Source organism: Canis lupus, chromosome 17, assembly GCF_003254725.2.
Source record: "Canis lupus dingo isolate Sandy chromosome 17, ASM325472v2, whole genome shotgun sequence".
Lineage (NCBI taxonomy): Eukaryota > Metazoa > Chordata > Mammalia > Carnivora > Canidae > Canis > Canis lupus.
The window spans coordinates 40,171,851-40,189,704 of NC_064259.1; the positions used below are offsets into that span (position 1 = coordinate 40,171,851).

The 17,854-nt window shown below is 46.3% G+C and overlaps 1 protein-coding gene across 3 annotated transcripts in view; it reads left to right on the forward strand.

The window, feature by feature from the left end:
- Positions 1-4,357: 4,357 nt before the first annotated feature.
- The window catches only part of TRABD2A (TraB domain containing 2A), a 165,889-nt gene continuing 152,392 nt past the window's right edge, over positions 4,358-17,854 (forward strand). For 2 of the 3 annotated variants that reach the window (XR_007403209.1, XM_025453762.3), the window contains exons 1-2: positions 4,359-4,515; positions 13,558-14,118. Coding sequence is in view for 2 of the 3 variants with exons in the window: in XM_025453762.3 (XP_025309547.1) it covers positions 4,408-4,515; positions 13,558-14,118 (669 nt within the window). In the remaining variant the exon portion in view is untranslated. Of the gene's footprint in view, positions 4,516-13,557; positions 14,119-17,854 lie in introns of all 3 variants that reach the window. The other variant, XM_049095977.1, reaches the window with a different exon arrangement.

Sequence of the window (17,854 nt, forward strand, 5' to 3'; positions counted from 1 at the left end):
TAACCCAGTGGATTAGAAGAGCATGCATTTCTTATCTCACAGTCTCTCTGGATGAGGCGTTCAGGCATGGCTTAACTGGGTCATCTGAGTAGGGGAACACAAGGCTGCAGTCACGGTGCTACCCATGACTGGGCTTTCATCAGAGGTTCTACTGGAGGAAGGATCAACTTCTGAGCTCACTCAGGTTGTTGGCAGAATTAATTTCCTCATGGCTGTAAGATTCATGATAAGGCTTACTTCATCAAAGATGGCAATGGAGAGACTCTAGCCAGATTTGTCAATCTCCATGCTCTTGGGTAATCCCATATAAGTAATCATGTACATCCCACTATCTTTGTCATTTTCCATGGGTTAGAAGCAAGGCACAGGTCCTGCTCACACTCAAGGCAATTAAAAGCATGAATACCAGGAGGCAGGATCAAGGGAACTACCCTCCACGCCTGAGCTGTCCTGACCATCTTGGGAAACGTGCAGTGTGGTAAGTGATTCAGGATTTGGATGGCTGCATGTTGGTCAAGCCAGGCTGGCCCGGCGAGGCTGGACAAAGGCACAGAGGGGTGGTGGAAGCCATTGCAAATCCTCTGTGCACCCTGAAAACCTTGTTTTTGAGGGAAGATCTGATTGTTGGGAAAGAACAAATAGGCCTCCAGGGGGTAATTTCCTCAGGTGATTCCTGTGAAGGGACTGAGCCTCACAGTCTTGTGTAAATTCAGGAATCCATTGGTAGGAGCACAAAAGGAACTTATGAGTAGATGGACCTAGGAAGTTTGCTGGGTTATCAACTGTACATGAAGGAGAAACAAAAAGCAGCAAGAAAGCAATTGGATGCAAGAACAATACTCACTTGAGGAGTTGAACTGGATACAGAACCTCGTGGATAGGCAGAGAGGGGACATTTAGCATCTCTTTCCTAAGCACAAAGGGGAAGCCAGGAAGGCCATAAGCCTTGAAGAAAGGCGAGGACCTGGTCATGCCAGCCTTCCTGTCACCAGGTCTGGGGCTGCATGGTAAAGTGATAGCAGACTCAGGAATGTCTGTACAGACAATGTATAGAGAGTAGATGGGATTTTTAAAAAGATTTTTATTTATTCATGAGAGACACACACACACACACAGAGGCAGAGACACAGGCAGAGGGAGAAGCAGGCTCCATGCAGGGACTCGATCCTGGGACTCAGGGATCATGCTATGAGCTGAAGCCAGACTCTCAACCACTGAGCCACCCAGTAGATGTGATTCTATTGAATGTTTGGACATTGAGTATCTTACAGAATAAATTTCACCTAATAATGGTCTAAGGCAGGAAGCTCCACCTAAAAAAATATTGGAACCAAATAAAATTGTTCATATGCTAGACATTTCAAATTCAGTGTATGACCATATCCTGGGCCATAAAACAAGTTCCAGTTAATAAAAAATGTTAGCAATCATACAGAGTATGTTCTCAGATTACATACTGTCCTCAGATTTTTTTTTAAAGATTTATTATTCATGAGAGACACACAGAGAGAGGCAGAGACACAGGCAGAGGGAAGAGAGAGAAGCGGGCTCCGCACAGGGAGCACAATGCAGGACTCGATCCTGGAACTCCTGGATCACACCCTAGGCTGAAGGCAGACGCTCAACCAATGAGCCACCCAGAATCTCCACTCCTCCCTTTTCTAACTACATCTCTGTGAGGCTGGATTTTCTTCAACTATAACATATCATAACAGATTAAATGCACAGCGAGATGTGAGAATCTAGATGTCATTAAGGTTACATTGAAGAAATTTTATATATCTCTTCATATGTTTCTTCATAAATTTCTATAGTAGTTATGGTTTCTTCCACATCTCCCAATATCATATTTAAATGCTGATCAGAAATCAGCATTTAATACTGGAGTGGAGTTAGATCAGAAATCAATAATAAGATGTCTCAGAAAAATCCATAATTTGAAAATTAAGGAATGTATTTTTAAACTATCCATGGTCAAAGAAAAAAAGCTTCCAGGGAAATTAGAAAATATTCCAGGGGTGCCTGGGTGGCTCAGTCGTTTAAGTGGATGGCTTTGGCTCAGGTCATGATCTTAGGTCCTGCAGGGCTTGGGCTTCCTGCTCCTCCCTCTCCCTCTGCTGTTCCCCCTGCTTGTGTTCTCTTGCTTACGCACTCTCTCTCAAATAAATAAAATAAAATAAAATAAAAGAAAAGAAAAGAAAAGAAAAGAAAAGAAAAGAAAAAAGTATTCCAAACTGAATGATGATGAAAATACAGCTTTTCAAAAAATTTGGGCAATGCAGCTAAAGCAGTGCCTGAGGGAAATTGATAGCTTTAACATGCTTCTATTAGATAAGAAAGTTTTAAAGTTAACAACTTAACATCACTCTTTAAGAAGCTAGAAAAAGAAGAGCAAAATAAATTTAATGTAAGTAAAAGGAAGGAAATCATAAAGAGCAGGAATCAAGGGAATGGGGAAGAGACAACAGAAAACTAACAAACTCATTCTCATTTTGTCACACATTTGCCCCCCACCCTTCCTCCCCTCTAGCCCCAGTTGATTTGTTGAGCCTTCCTTTGGAGTAGGGGAAAGTATGAAATAAAAGTTCCGGATGCTTTCATCTCACGGCCAGAGGGACTATTCTTGCCAGTAGGTGGCAGTGCTGGCAACCTGAAAACCCCAGCCTCGGGGCACTTGGGGTGGGCTGAGGGGCCAAGGTTTGCTGCCAGGCTGCCAAGGGGGTCGTTTGAAGGCAGGAGGGCCAACTCCAGAAAGCAAATCCTCACTGAAACTTAGAACAGGAAAAACTTAGCAATTTCACAAAAACACTTGTAACTTCAACACCCATGGAGTGAAAGCTTGAAAAACTTGGCTTTTTAAAGCCAGGAGTTCTTTATTGGAGGATGGTAGATGGGTGCCTGACATTCTGGAAGCTCCTCCCATTGTGTGTAAATCTTGGCCACTGTACCTCCCCCAACCCCCTCCCCCACTTTGCTTCCAAGTTCTCTCTCTCTTTCTTTTAATAAAGATTTTTTTTAAAAGATTTTATTTATTCATGAGAGGCACACACAGAGAGGTAGAGACATAGGCAGAGGGAGAAGCAGGCTTCCTGTGAGGAGCCTGACGTTGGACTCGATCCCAAGACCCCAGGACCCCAGGATCACACCTGAGCCAAAGGCAGACGCTCAACCACTGAGCCACCCAGCGGCCCCATACTTCCAGTTTCTACTGGAGTCTCAAAATGGACCGTGACTTACACAATTAAGAACCCCTGCTGCTGGGATCCCTGGGTGTCGCAGGGGTTTAGCGCCTGCCTTTGGCCCAGGCCACGATCCTGGGTCTCCAGGATCGAATCCCACCTCGGGCTCCCGGTGCATGGAGCCTGCTTCTCCCTCTGCCTATGTCTCTGCCTCTCTCTCTCTCTCTCTCTCTGTGTGACTATCATAAATAAATAAAAATTAAAAAAAAAAAGAACCCCTGCTGCTAGGCTGGCTGGGAAGGTGATCACGGGTAAATTGGGCTATAAAGAAAGGTTGGTAAAGTGCCCTCAGGCCGTGGGTAGGAGGCGACAGAGGCTGGGCATAGCTAGTTGCTTTCACGATTTTTCCTTCCAGAAGGATCAATGACGTGAAGAGTCCCTTGGAAAATTTGGGGCAGAGAGGGAGCAAACACATTCTGCAGGCCTCCTATGTACATCAAACAAGATGCTCTCCATAAATGTCCTCATTTAATCTGTGGAGTAATCCGAGTTTGGTGTTCACATCCTTAATATTATTACCCCAAATCCCTTAAGAGGACACTTAATGGAGTGCTGGCTTTTGTGGTCACAGACTTTTAAGTGTACGCACATACTATTCCCCCCCTTTACAGGCGAAGCTTGTATGCCATTTCCTTTGTTGAAAAGAACTTTCCTTGGAAAAAGTAGCCTATCATTTGTTTCCCCGGCCTGTCCCTTTCAATCAAGAGCCACCCTCAGAACTGGCAGCGTAAATACAGACGTGAGGGTGGGAGCCAGCAGGAGTCTTGCACGAGGCTGCAGCCGGGGCTGGAACTTCACTTTTCCCTCCGGGCCGGCGCCCCCGGTGGCCGGCGGCCCCCCGCGCGGTTCGGGCGGGAGGGCGCGGCGGGGGCACGCCCGCGGGGGCTCCGCGCGGGGCAGGGGGGCGCGGGGCAGGGGCTGGGAGGTCAGGGCCCGCCCCTCGCGGCCGCCGCCCGGCTCCCCCCGCCCGGCTCCCCCGGCCCCGCCCGCAGGCGGCCTGACCCGCCGCAGAGCGAGCTGCCGGCCAGCGCCCCCGGCCCCCGAGCCCCGCGCGCATGGAGGGCGCCCCGCCTGTCCGCAGCTCCGCGGCCGCCCGCTAGCCGGGCTGGGGGGCCGCTGCTGCCTTGCTCCTTCCCCGCCAGCCGGGCCCCGGAGCCGCGGTGGGAGGATGAGTCCCTGGAGCTGGTTCCTGCTGCCGACCCTCTGCCTCCTGCCCGCGAGCGCAGCCCCGCGGCGCGGCGCGCCCGCCTCCGCCGACTGCGAGCTCCAGCCCCAGGTAAGGCGCCCGGCGCGGGCAGGCGGCCGCCCGCACCTCGCGGGGCTCGTGCCCTTCCCAGGCCGGCGACGCACCTCGCCCTCGGATCGCGAGCCACCTCCCCCGGCCGCGCCGTTCTGCCCGCGCGTCCCGCCGCGCTCCGGGTCCCCCCTCCTGGCGGACCCCCTGTCCCCGGCCCTCGCCCAAGGGGTCTCCTGCGTCTCTCCAGCCTGCCTCGCGGGCATTAGGGGACGTCGGGCAGGGGAGCCTGCGAAGACCCGAGCGGGGCAGGGACTTCGGCACGTTGACTTCGGAAGTTTGTTCCGCCCTCTCTTCCGAGCGTTGAATTTCTCCTGCTCTTATCAGATGGTAAAAGCGCCCTGCAGCTGCTTGATTTGACCTTCCTAAGCTCAGTGCCTGAGTTAGAAAGGATTTGGGGGGAGCTGAAGCCATTCCCCTTGTTTCACCGATCTGGGGAAACTGAGGCTCAGAGCGGGACCTTTGGGCCCCAAGTCGCGGAGCGCATTCGCGGAGTAACCGCACCTGACAGCCGCCGGCTCAGGCACAGGCGCTTCCCTAGACCTTCGCATCAGCCTTTTGCAGGCGGGGGGAACCCGGGCGAGGAAGCCCCGCTGACCTGCCCAGGGCCACCCAGCCCTCCAGGAGCCGGAGCCGAGCGCAAGTCCGACAGCCCTAGCGTCTCCGAGGCTGGCCCTCTTTCGAGACGCAGGTTTCCTTTTCCTGGTCAGGTTTTTTTCTTTACAGTTGGCAATTTCTGTCGTTCTCATGTTCTTCTCTTTCGAGCTCCGTAGAGGTCGAATTTTGTGTTTGTACTTGTGGATGTGATGTATCTCATCTCTGGATCTCTGGATCTCTGGATCTCTGGAGCTGGGGAGGGTGATCCTAAGGTCTGGCCCGTCCTTTGGATGCCTGTGCGCTCTCAGACCCAGGGTCGGCCCACCTTCGGGGACACCTGCGCAGCACCGGCGGGGTTGGGGGGCGGAGGTTGGGGGGGGCGTCACTCAGGCTCGTGGTAATTTTATTCATCGTCCTAACGACAGCAAGGGAGTGACCCAGTTGAGCCTTCCTGGCCCCCTGGGCTGACCGGGGAGTCACACTGAGTTCGCTAAGGCGTCCCGGGCTGCAGACACGCGGAGGCTCTCCCGCTAGGAAGGCAGGAGGCGCGGTGGCTGGAGAGCCGGACTCCGCAGCCTGGATAGTTCCCAACCCTGTGCTAAGGCAGCTGCGCTCTTGTTACCCAAAACAAAAGTCCACCCTTTCTTAGGAAAGCAAACGTTTTTCACTTTTGCAAATCCACTCGTAATTATAGTGTGACAAGTGAGTCTTGATAAAGTCTCCTGTCTCTTGATGCTTGAACCTGTTTTCATGGCCTTTTTCACTCTCTCAATTCTCAAACTTTTTGATCTCAGGGCCCCTCCACATTCTAAAATAGTATTGAGGACTCCTAAGAGCCTTTATGTGTGTGAATTAATGGAAATATTAATAAAACACAAGAATTCATAAGCACAATGCCATTAAGCTACAGGCGTGTGATGTCATCACACGCCTGTAGCCTCTTGGAAATTCTGTTTGTACACTCATGAGAGAATGAAATCAAAAAAGGAAAATATCTTAGTATTATCACTGAAATAGTTCTGACCTTACAGACTGCTCGGGAGGGTCTTGTGGACAGCTACAGGTCCCTGGACCACATTTTGAAAAATCTATTTTATTCTATATGGGCAAACTGTCTTATCCCCTGGAGGTCAGGTCAGTCAATGGCAGGGCTGTATGCTTGACCTGCTCGGGAGAGGCCACTGTGGGTGGGTGCCCCAGGAGGTTGGAGTCTTTAGATTTTAGAGTAAAAGCTCTGGAATCCAGCCTCCAATCCAGTTGCAGCAGCTTACCATGTAGCATACCGTGGCCTGAGAGCTGGTTTGGTGTTCGACTTTTGTTAATCATTACAGAGAGGACTTCCAAGCTATCTGTCTGCAGACACTGCCAGTTTGCGCTGAGCACCACACAGGTTGTCTCTTCCTTATCTAAACTCAAACAGAACTCCTGAGTGTTCTTGATTATTCCTGCCTGTATTCTTTGACATGTGCTGTTTCTTCCCCCAAATATCCACATGCTTGCTCCCATACTTGTATCTGGCCTTTGCTCAGATTGTTTCAAAGAGACGTTTCCTGATTATCTATTAAAGATTACATCAAACCCCTGACCCACCTGCCCTCCTGGCTGCCTTTCCTGCTTTATTTTTTTTCCGGAGCACTTAACTGATAAAAATTTGTTTGCCACTGCTCCCCTACCTGCCATGTGATTTTCATAAGGGTAGGAATGTTCACTCGTCTGTTTGGTTTGCTACTGCATCCCCAGTGCTCAGAAGATTCTCAATAATATTTGTTGAAAAACAAGTGTCAGCTAAAACCAACTCACTTTGGTATCATTCTAGCTGGTCTGCTGAAGAGTACTACTGGAAAAGTGCCATTATCAGCAACGTTCAGAAGGGACATGTTAATGGTGTTAAGTGTTTATTCTGTTCAGTCATAATGTTTAAACACATGGCTTCAACTAGTAACATGTGGTGGCCGCAGTTTGTACCCTGAAATGGGGTAGTAGAATGGTTTTGTTCTCTTCCTTTTGTGGAGATGAAACAGCTCCACCCCTGAGGATAAGGGAGGCAGGGGTAGTTGCACCCAGAGGACCAGCGCGGAGGCCTGGGAGCTTGCTGGTGGGCAAAGGCACGAGGAGAGCTCCTGAATCAGAAGCCCTGAAGACTTTTCCTTCAGCTTGTGCTCTATCCAGGGCATGCCCGGCAGGGCCTTGTCAGTGGCCAGCTTGGTGTGTTGGCTGGTGCAGCGTGGGACAGAGAGTAACTACTTGGTCAGCGCAGAACTCCATTTATCAAAGAAGCCCTATAAGCAATGAGGGGGGCAGTTGGCCGGATGAGCACTGAGTGTTATGCTATATGTTGGCAAATTGAACTCCAATAAAAAAAATAAAAAAAAAAGAAGCATAAAATGAGGAATATTTCTTTAAAAACACTTTAAAACCCCTGGCTTAAGAAAGTGGGACCCCCCCCCCCAGTTATATTATTTTGAAAAGACAGAATGGGAAAAGTTGGCAGTGTGATGATTTAAAAATGTTGGTGTGGATTTTTGGGGGGAGGTCCTGGGTCCGAACCTGAACAGAGTCTTTTCAGATTCAGAGTCAGGAAGTGCTCCTGAGCAACTGTGCACCTCTTAGAGTATTCATGGAAAAAAAGGATGGTGAATCATGAGGAAAGTGTGTTGCATTTTAAGGTCACATAATATGGTATTTCAAACGCAGGAGCCAGCCTGCCTGCAGCAGCGATGGGACCTTGGGTAACATCATAAACCTCTCAAGGTCTGTTTCTGCACATGGAAATGGCCAGCGCCTTAACTAATTGTGTATCCTCTCAATTGCCTTTCTTCCCGTTTTCTCCTGAATAGGTGCCTGGCAGGCTTTCAGCCCCACTATGCCACCAATAGGTCCCCTGTGTTGCTCCATCCAGAGGTCAGTCCTCAAATCCTTGTCTCATTTGGCCCATCAGCCACACTGAGCCCCCTCGCTTACGTTCTCCTCCTTGAAGTTCTGTCTTTGATTGGCTTCCTACTCTTTCGATTTTCCTAGCATCCTTGACAACGACTTCTCTCATTTTATTTTGCTGGCTGCTTTTCTGTACCTTGACTTTGCAAGGTTGGCTTATTTCTAGACCTTTTCTTTTCTTTTTTTTTTTCTTTTTAAATATTTTATTTATTCATGAGAGACACACAGAAAGAGGCAGAGGGAGAAGCAAGCTCCTCGTGGGGAGCCTGATGCAGGACTCAATCCCAGAGCCCTGGGATCACAACCTGAGCCAAAGGCAGATGCTCAACCACTGAGCCACCCACGTGCCCCCTAGACCTTTTCTTTCCTAATTTACACATAGTCCCTTGGACATCTTATTCAGTTCCATGATTTGAAATAACGTCTATTTTTTTAAATATTTTTATTTTTATTTATTTATTCATGAGAGACAGAGAGACACAGGCAGAGGGAGAAGCAGGCTCCATGCAGGGAGCCCGATGTGGGACTGACTCGATTCCGGGTCTCCAGGATCAGGCCCTGGGCTGAAGGTGGCGCTAAACCGCTGAGCCACCCATGCTGCCCCTGAAATAACATCTAAATAGTGACATTACCCCGTTTTTATTTCTGACCCAGGCCTCTCTCAAAGTCCAGATTCTTGCATCCACCTACCAGTTCAACCTCCCCACCTGATTGCTTGACATCTTGACTCAACAGGGCCCAGGCCAGTTTTCTGAACTTCCCCTCTGCTCTTGTCCCATCCCCTTCTCTCCTCTATCTTGATTGATGGCAACTTCATCCTTTTAATTAACTGATTCATCAGCAAGTCCTATTATTAGCTTTAGCTTTCGGAATATATCCAGAACCTGAACATATCTCAGTTCTGTCACTACCACTGTGTTCTCTTGCTTGGATTCTTTTGGAAACTTCTAACTGACTTTCTTGCATCTGCCCGGATCCCTCCGTAGTCTATTCTTCATGGCCACCAGAGTGATCCTGTTCACACATTAGGTCAGCTCATCTTGCTCCTCTCACAAAAGCCTGCCCTAGCTTTAGTGTGGCCTGGTCTTGCTCGCCTCTCTGACATTTCCTCCTGCTTTCCTCTTCACTCATCCTGCTGGAGTTATGATGGCATCCTTGCTAGAAACTTTCGCCTTGGGGCCTTTGCACTGCTGTTCCCTCTTCCTGGAGGGAATGGTCTTCTCTCAGCTCTCCCCCTGGTTTGCCTTTTCACCTGCCTTCACAGCAAGGCCTAAATCTCCTACCAAACATGATCACCCTATTTAAGACTGAATATCTCCTCCACCAGTACTCCTTGTTCCCTCTCCTGCTTTCACATTCTTCACAACAGATATCACTGAGGCAGGGACCTGTTTTTTACTCACTATTCTGTTTCTAGTGCTCTAGAAAACCGCTGTGTCTCATGCCTACAATAGTGCCTGATACACAGTAAGTGTTGCATAAATAATTGTAGAATAAGTGCATGCTGAACAAATGTAGTAGGAGCATTTGTGTGCAATGCTTGGGTTTTCCTGGTGCACAGTGAACATTTAATAACAGCTGGCTGTTCTTAGCGCCATTATTGTTACGATGTAGCTGGATGCCAGAACATGAGTCTTGTTGTTGTTGTTTTTAAAATATGAGCATTTCAGCAAAAAGATCATCTGACAACTCCATTTCTAGACTAATACTAATTGACAAGGCAGCAATAAATAATTAAATAAAAATGAATACCTATAGTTGAACAGATTTGGTCGAAAGAGAAGTATAGGTATTTTGAGGTAGGATGAGACTTTAGGGAGATTAAGGGTATCCAGGAAAGACAGACCAAAACCAAACCGAAATGGAACCACCCCTCCCACTCTGCCTATGCCCCAACCCCAACCATGATGCAGCAGCACGGGCTGGATTTTCTGGGGAATATATTTGTTTACTATCATAGTCTCCGACCAGATGACAATGAGTTAGATTGTTTCCATGGATTGAATAATAGCATTTTAGGTCTTTGCTGTGTGTCCCAGTTGGAAACTGTGTAGAAGTCCCTTGGTAGAATGTGTGGAAATTGTGTGAGCAGATCCCTTCTGTAGGTCAGTGATGCCCAGTCATATCACCATTCAGGATCCTGCAATTAGCAACTCTTCCCTATAGAATGAACAAATAAGCCAAATGAAACCTCTGCCTATAAGGCCACCTGTACCAAACCAGTTTCATTTACAGGTGATTATTTTGTGACCTATTTTATTTTATTTTATTTTATTTTAAAGATTTATTTATTTATTTATTCAGAGAGAGCAAGAGAGAGGCAGAGACACAGGCAGAGAGAGAAGCAGGCACCATGCAGGGAACCCGACGTGGGACTCGATCCCAGGTCTCCAGGATCACACCCCGGGCTGCAGGCGGCACTAAACCGCTGCGCCACCGGGGCTGCCCTTGTGACCCATTTTAAATGAACCAAAGCTATAACTGTCAGTCTTGGCTTTCAACTGGCATCTAGTTAGCCACTGTTTTTCTATGGGCTTATCTAATTCTAAAAAACAGAGAGGCGTTTGACTGCTTAATTAGCCTTGGCTGCCATTGTTTTAGATGGAGTTTCAGTTTGGCTTTTTGATCTATTTACATAACCCCCGAGACAGTCATTACGCCATAAGAGGATGCCTGAAGGCTAGCTGGAGACCTTGAACTTGATTCATCTCTTAATATCAATCCAATCATAAGTTTTAAAAATATGTTCTCTTTCATTTGTCCATTCATTGAACAATTACCTGTCTAGTTTGTTTGCCCCCATAACTTATGACAGATTTTGTTATCTAACTTTTAAAGATGGGGAAACTGAGGTACAGAGAAATGAAGTGGCTTTTAAAAATCTCAGGGAGGTAGCTGAGACAGAGGCAGAATTTAGGCTCCTCTCACCAATTAGTGCAGTCTTGAAAAACTGGATGTGTGAACAGAATTGTTAACTTAAATACTTTCCAAAAAACCCACAAGGGCCCAGCGGTATAGCGTCACCTTCAGCCCAGGGTGTGATCCTGGAGGTCCGGCATTGAGTCCCACATCAGGCTCCCTGCTGGAGCCTGCTTCTCCCTCTGCCTGTGCCTCTGCCTCTCTCTGTGTCTGTCATGAATAAATAAATAAAATCTTAAAAAACAAAACAAAACAAAACACAAGGCCATAGGCTGGGGGCTGGTGAGATATGTTCTGTTTGGCTTGTGTGGCATTTGAGAAAATGGAAGCAACATATTTCAATTGGAATTTTTAAAAAAGATTTTATTTATTTGTTTATGAGAGACACACAGAGAGGCAGAGACAGAGGCAGAGGGAGAGGCAGGCTCCCTGCGGGGAGCCCGATGTGGGACTTGATCCCTGGACCCCAGGATCAGCTGAGTCAAAGGCAGATGCTCAACCACTGAGCCACCCAGGTGCCTCAGGAGAGAGTCTTTTTTTCTTTTAAGATTTTATTTATTTATTCATGAGAAACAGTGAGAGAGGCAGAGATACAGGCAGAGGGAGAGGCAGGCCCCATGCAGGGAGCCCGATGTGGGACTCAACCCTGGGACCCCAGGACCACACCCTGGGCTGAAGGCGATGCTAAACTGCTGAGCCACCCAGGCTGCCCGGGAGAGAGAGAATCTTAAACAGGCTCTACACCCAGTGCAGATCCTACTGTGGGGCTCTATCTCATGACCCTGAGATCATGACCTGAGCTGAAATCAAGAGTCAGATGCTTAACCATCTGAACCACTCAGGTGCCCCTCTAATTTGAACATTTTATTTAAACTCAAGACTTCTAGTTGCTTTTGAAAAGCCCTTCTGGAGCACTAGGCCTGTTCCTGAGTGGTCAGCAGTGGCTTAGGCTGCTTTAGCCAATAGTGTTTATCCAGTAAATGAGCCCATTTACTGCCCACCTTCCCCCACTATTGTCTCATGCCCAGCCCTTGTGTTCTCTGCCCTCCTCTGAGTGCTCAGGATTGTTTTTGTGGAAGATGGCCAGGGGGCAAGAGGAGAAGAGAAGGTTGAAAGCTGTGGGAATGGGGCCCCTGCATCAACCAGCTTTTGTCTTAGTAAATTTTGAGATTCTGCGTAACATTTCATTTAAAAATAGGTTATTGCTACTTAAACACACAAATGCAAATACAGCTGATCCTCCTTATTTGTAGATTCCATATTTGTGAATTGGCCTACTTGCTAAAATTGATTTGTAACCCCAATGCTTGTGGCACTTTCATGGTCATGTGTAGCTGTTCCAGAACTGGGAAAAACTTGAGTCCCCCAATGCACGCACTCAACTGAAGTCAAAGAAATTGATGCTGTGCTTTGTTTCAGCTCTCAAACAAGTAATAGGTGAACAAGTGTCCTTTTGCTGGTCTACTTAATGCTACATTTTTTTTTGCATTTTTGTGCTTTTTTTTGTGGGTGGTCTCACTGTTTAAAATAACCAAACATAGATACTGCCTAGTGTTCTTAAGCACCAGGAGGCTGCTTAGGAGGGTGTGCCTTAGGGAGAAAATGTATGTGTTAGATGAGCTTCGTTCAGGTATGAATAGTAGTGCTGTTGGCCATGAGGTCATTATTAATGAATCAACAACATACTGAATAGGGTACTTTGAAAAGCACATACAAAACAAAATGTTGTGACCAGAGGCTTGTAAGAACCTAACCCTTGTATTTCTCCTAGGAGCAGTGGTTCATTATTTGGTAATTCAGTGTTTGTGGGGACTTTGTAGAATGTAACTATGACAATGATGAGAGCTGATTGTAAGTTGAAACTCCACAATCCAGGAAAGCATGTCACTTAAAAAGCTGCTGAAATCAAAGCTTTTTGTAAAGAACTGCCTTTTCTGTAAATCTGGATTTTTCACCTTTCTGGGCTGCTTGATGAATGGTTCACCTCATGAGTCTATCTGACACTACGACTTGAAGTCCTTGAGGGCTGCCCTGTGCATGTCTTTGTACAGGGGTCTCCTAATAAACTGACACTTCATAAGTGCCTGCTGTTGAAACTGAGACACTCAGGGCATGACAGCATGGCCTCAGGCGGATGCGCACTGCTGCTCAGCCTGTGAAACTGCTGGGAGAGAATGTACAGCCATTGAGAGCCACTGATTTTGGGAATGTTGGACTTGGAATCTGAAGAAGCAGGCGTAACAGTGGTCTCCTCACGTGTCCCTTCATCTGTTCCAGCTGTGTCCTAGGAATCCCTTGAGATTCTCTGCTTTACCTCCTGCCCTACCTCATTGCTAGAGCAAGCTCAAGGACTGTTAATACTTTTTTGACTTTAATCCGCATTGCGGTGGAAGAGAGAAAAATGCTGCCTCGAGACTCCTGCTGCTGGCCGGTGACTCTACCTGGACTCCGAAGTCGAAATTGAACTTTGATCATTTTTCTCCTGCAGCGTGACTTGTCTCTCCAATTCGTTTTCCCCTGTCAGGTTTCTGACCTTCCATATCATGACTTAACGTCCTTTCTGTTTGCTTTCAGCAAAGTGAATTGAATTCCTTCTTGTGGACCATAAAGCGAGACCCGCCGTCTTACTTCTTTGGCACGATCCACGTTCCGTACACTCGGGTTTGGGACTTCATCCCCGACAACTCCAAGGAGGCTTTTCAGCAGAGCAGCATTGTGTACTTCGAGCTGGACCTCACGGACCCCTACACTATCTCAGCCCTCACCAGCTGTCAGATGTTGCCACAGGGTGAGAACCTCCAGGACGTGCTCCCCAGGGACATCTATTGCCGCCTCAAGCGCCACCTAGAGTATGTCAAGCTCATGATGCCCTCGTGGATGACCCCAGACCAGCGGGGCAAAGGTCTCTATGCCGACTACCTCTTCAATGCCATTGCGGGGAACTGGGAGCGGAAGAGGCCCATCTGGGTGATGCTCATGGTCAACTCCCTGACTGAAGTGGACATTAAGTCCCGTGGGGTGCCTGTCTTAGACCTGTACCTTGCCCAGGAGGCCGAGCGGCTGAGGAAACAGACTGGGGCCGTGGAAAAGGTGGAAGAGCAGTGCCATCCGCTGAATGGGCTCAACTTTTCACAGGTAAGACCCTCTTTGCATGAAGGACATGGGGTTTGAGTGAGTTCACTGAATTATAATACGGAGATGGAGCAGAAACACAGTTTATCCAAAAATTGTCTTTGCTCAAGAATGTTATCCTGAGGGTTAAAAAATAAGCCCGAGGGTCAGTTATATCATTTATATGTGGATTACTGAGAGAGAAAAGGTTTTTTCTCTTGTTATCCTGACAAGTATTGGCATAACCTGTGTCACTTGTTTTAGTTTAGGTCATTCATTAACAGGCTGCACTGAGAGGACATGGACAATGTGAATGTCAGACTATCACAGCGTATGGCCTATGGTATGGCTTGAAAATGATACACTCCCCACAGAAAATTCCTTGGTAAGGCAGAGTTACGTTCAGCCCCTCCCTCAGGATACTGGAGTTTATTTATTTTTTTTATTTATAATAAGATTTTATTTATTTATTCATGACAGACATAGAGAGAAAGAGGCAGAGACACAGGCAGAGGGAGAAGCAGGCTCCACACAGGGAGCCTGATGTGGGACTCGATCCCAGGTCTCCAGGATCACACCCCGGGCTGCAGGTGGCGCTAAACCGCTGGGCCACAGGGGCTGCCCCTTTTTTTTTTTTTTTAATAATTATCTTTTCCTTTTTTTTTTTTTTTTTTTTTTTTAATAATTATCTTTTCCTTTTTTTAAAAAGATTATTTATTTATTTATTCATTAGAATACACAGACAGGAGAGAGAGAGAGAGAGGCAGAGACACAGGCAGAGGGAGAAGCAGGCTCCATGCAGGATACTGGAGTTTAGTTCATGCTTAAGGAGTTCTTCATTTCTCATAGGACACGTGACACTTTATCAGTGCTATTGTTTAATTGGTTTGGTGAAATTTGTTGTTGTTAATGTTTTAAAGTATGTTAGATGCCTCTGAGGGAGGCAGATTTTAATTTTTATTATTTATTTAAAGATTTTATTTATTTATTCATAAGAGACACAAAGAGGCAGAGACACAGGCAGAGGGAGAAGCAGGCTCCATGCAGGAAGCTCGATGTGGAACTCGATCTCAGGATCCCAGGATCATGCCCTGAGCCGAAGGCAGATGCCCAACCGCTGAGCCACCCAGGTGTCCCACTTTAAAACAAATTAAAAAAATTTTTTTTTAATTGAAGTATAGACATATAGTATTATATTAGTTTCAGGTGTACAACATAGTGATTTAGCAATTATATACATTGTGAAATGTTCACCATAATAGCATGGTCACCATCTGTGACCATGCAAAGTTGTTACAATATTGTTGATTATTTTGATAATTGTTGATAATCAACATTATTGTTGATAAGTTTTCTTCTTGTGTAAATATTCTCAACGGTTGACCTTGGGAGGTTGGCCATCAGAATAAAATTCAACCCTCTAGGCCTTAGCAGATCTAGAAATGCTGAACTCAGGTGGGTTGTTACATAGACTTTAAGGACATTCAGTAGCCTGAACATAGTGTTCCTGAGTTAATAATAAAATTTATAGGAATTAAAAAAATTTATAGGAATTTAATTTACCTTGCTAAGATTCTATATTAATAAATACTCAGGTGCTAAAATATAGTATTTGGCATATTGAGATTATTAGACAAATGAAGGAACCAGTAATTTTCTGCATCAATCTCCTGGGGAAGTTTTTCTTGCATTATTATTATTTTTTAAATTATTTTTTAAAAAGATTTATTTATTTATTCATGAGACACACACACACACACACAGAGAGAGAGAGAGAGAGAGGCAGAGACACAGGCAGAGGGAGAAGCAGGCTCCATGCAGGAAGCCCAACGTGGAACTCGATCCCAGGACTCCAGGATAATGTACTAGGCTGAAGGCAGGCGCTAAACCACTGAGCCACCCAGGGATCCCCCTCTTGCATTATTTTGGAAACCCAAAGAGCTAATTGTTCTATAAAAGGGGAAGTGCTTTGATTTAAAGGCTCATTGATTTGACCTTATAAGTTTGAAATCTGTGAGCATTTTTGCCCGAGCTAAGCCTTCTTTCATACTTCCAATTGGGAGGGGAAAATGCTTGGAAGTAAAATATTATCTTAAGCAACGTATCTTTGTAGGAAGGTGTGTAGTACCATCTCTTAAGATAATAAATACATTTAAGAGACATTTTAGAGCACTATATTTATACTAGAGTGTCATTTTGATTTCATGACACCTTCTTAATGTTCAAATACGTATTTAATATTTATAAATTAAATTTTGTATAAGACCTTTAAGTTAACTAGTGAAGTTAGAGTTTTTTAAAATTTAAGAGGAAAAATTAAATGACATTCCTGAGACTCTTTTTTGGGGGAGCGGTGGTAACTTCCTATGTTTCATTTATAAACAGTCAAATATAACCTTAGTGACCTGGTCAGTGACATTTAACATATACCTATACCCATATAACCACTACTCAGATCAATTTATTGAATATTCCCATCACCCCAGAAAGTTAGCGTAAAGTTTTTCTTGCAGCATAACTAAACAGAAAAGTACACATGATGAATTTTCACAAACACAATTATGTGCCCAGCACTCAGGGCCAGTAACAGAATAGCACCAGCTCCCCAGAAGCCCCTTGACCCTGGCATTTACCCCTGACCTCCCAACTATCCTGAAAATCTTTAAGCATAAATTAGTTTGACTCTTTTAGAATTTCACATAAATGAAATTACCCAGTGTGCCCCCTTTAGGGGGCTTGGCTTCTTTCGCTTAGCATTACCCTTGTGATTCACCACATTGCTGTGTGTAGTTGTCCATCATTCATTCTCACTGCTGTGTGGAATTGAAGAATTCCATCAGAGGCTTTGGGGTGGTGGCCAACGGAGTCTCCTGTCTTAGTAAGTCCAGAGAACGGTAGGATCATCCGCATCCATTTTGATAGAAGATGAGCTTAACTCATTCCCTTGGGTCCTTTTCTTTTGCCTGTTTGAGGGGTCGTTGGTTCCTTCCTCTGTTCTCTGAAGAGAGACGTTAGTGGGTGCTGATTACACAGTGAGACTGTGAGACGGCCAGGCTCCGAAGGCTCCTGAGCCACTTCTCCAACCAGTTGCCAGGAGGAGGCAGAGGAGAACCTGAGTCTTCCTGGAGACAGGGGCAGGCTGCCTGGAAGGAGCCCTGCGAACCTATACTCCAGGGCTCCCCACATTCCTCTTGGATGGTAGGCTGGAGGCAGGTTGAGGCGCACCTGAGGCTGGAACGCTGTGCTGGCAGTGGGAGAAGCAATGGACTCAGAGCCAGATGCACTGGGTTAGGATTCTTGTACCATCACCAGTGTATGACTTTGAGCTGTTCCCTTAACATCTCTGAACTTTGTTTTCTCATTTTTAAATGGGGATATGATAATACTTGCCCCACCATCCTGTTGTCAGAAGCAAATAAAACAGTAAATTGGAAAACATTTCATAAATACTATATAAATACAAGGGGAAGAGAACTAACATATTGCCTTCTATGAGCCAGACCTCATTGGTAATTTTACATCTAATCTTTAGAATTTCACAAGATGGGCAGCATCATCCCTATTTTATAGATGCAAAAACTGGAGCTCAGGGAGCTTAAGAACATTGCCCATGATTGCCTAACCAACAGATGGAGGAATTTGGGGTTGATTCCAGATGTATTAAAGGTCATGGTGACTTTGAGTCTCCAACAGGTGTGATGGTCAGTGTCAGACCTTGGAGGTTTGAGTTGCAGTGGAAGATTCTGGACTTCTGTAGTCT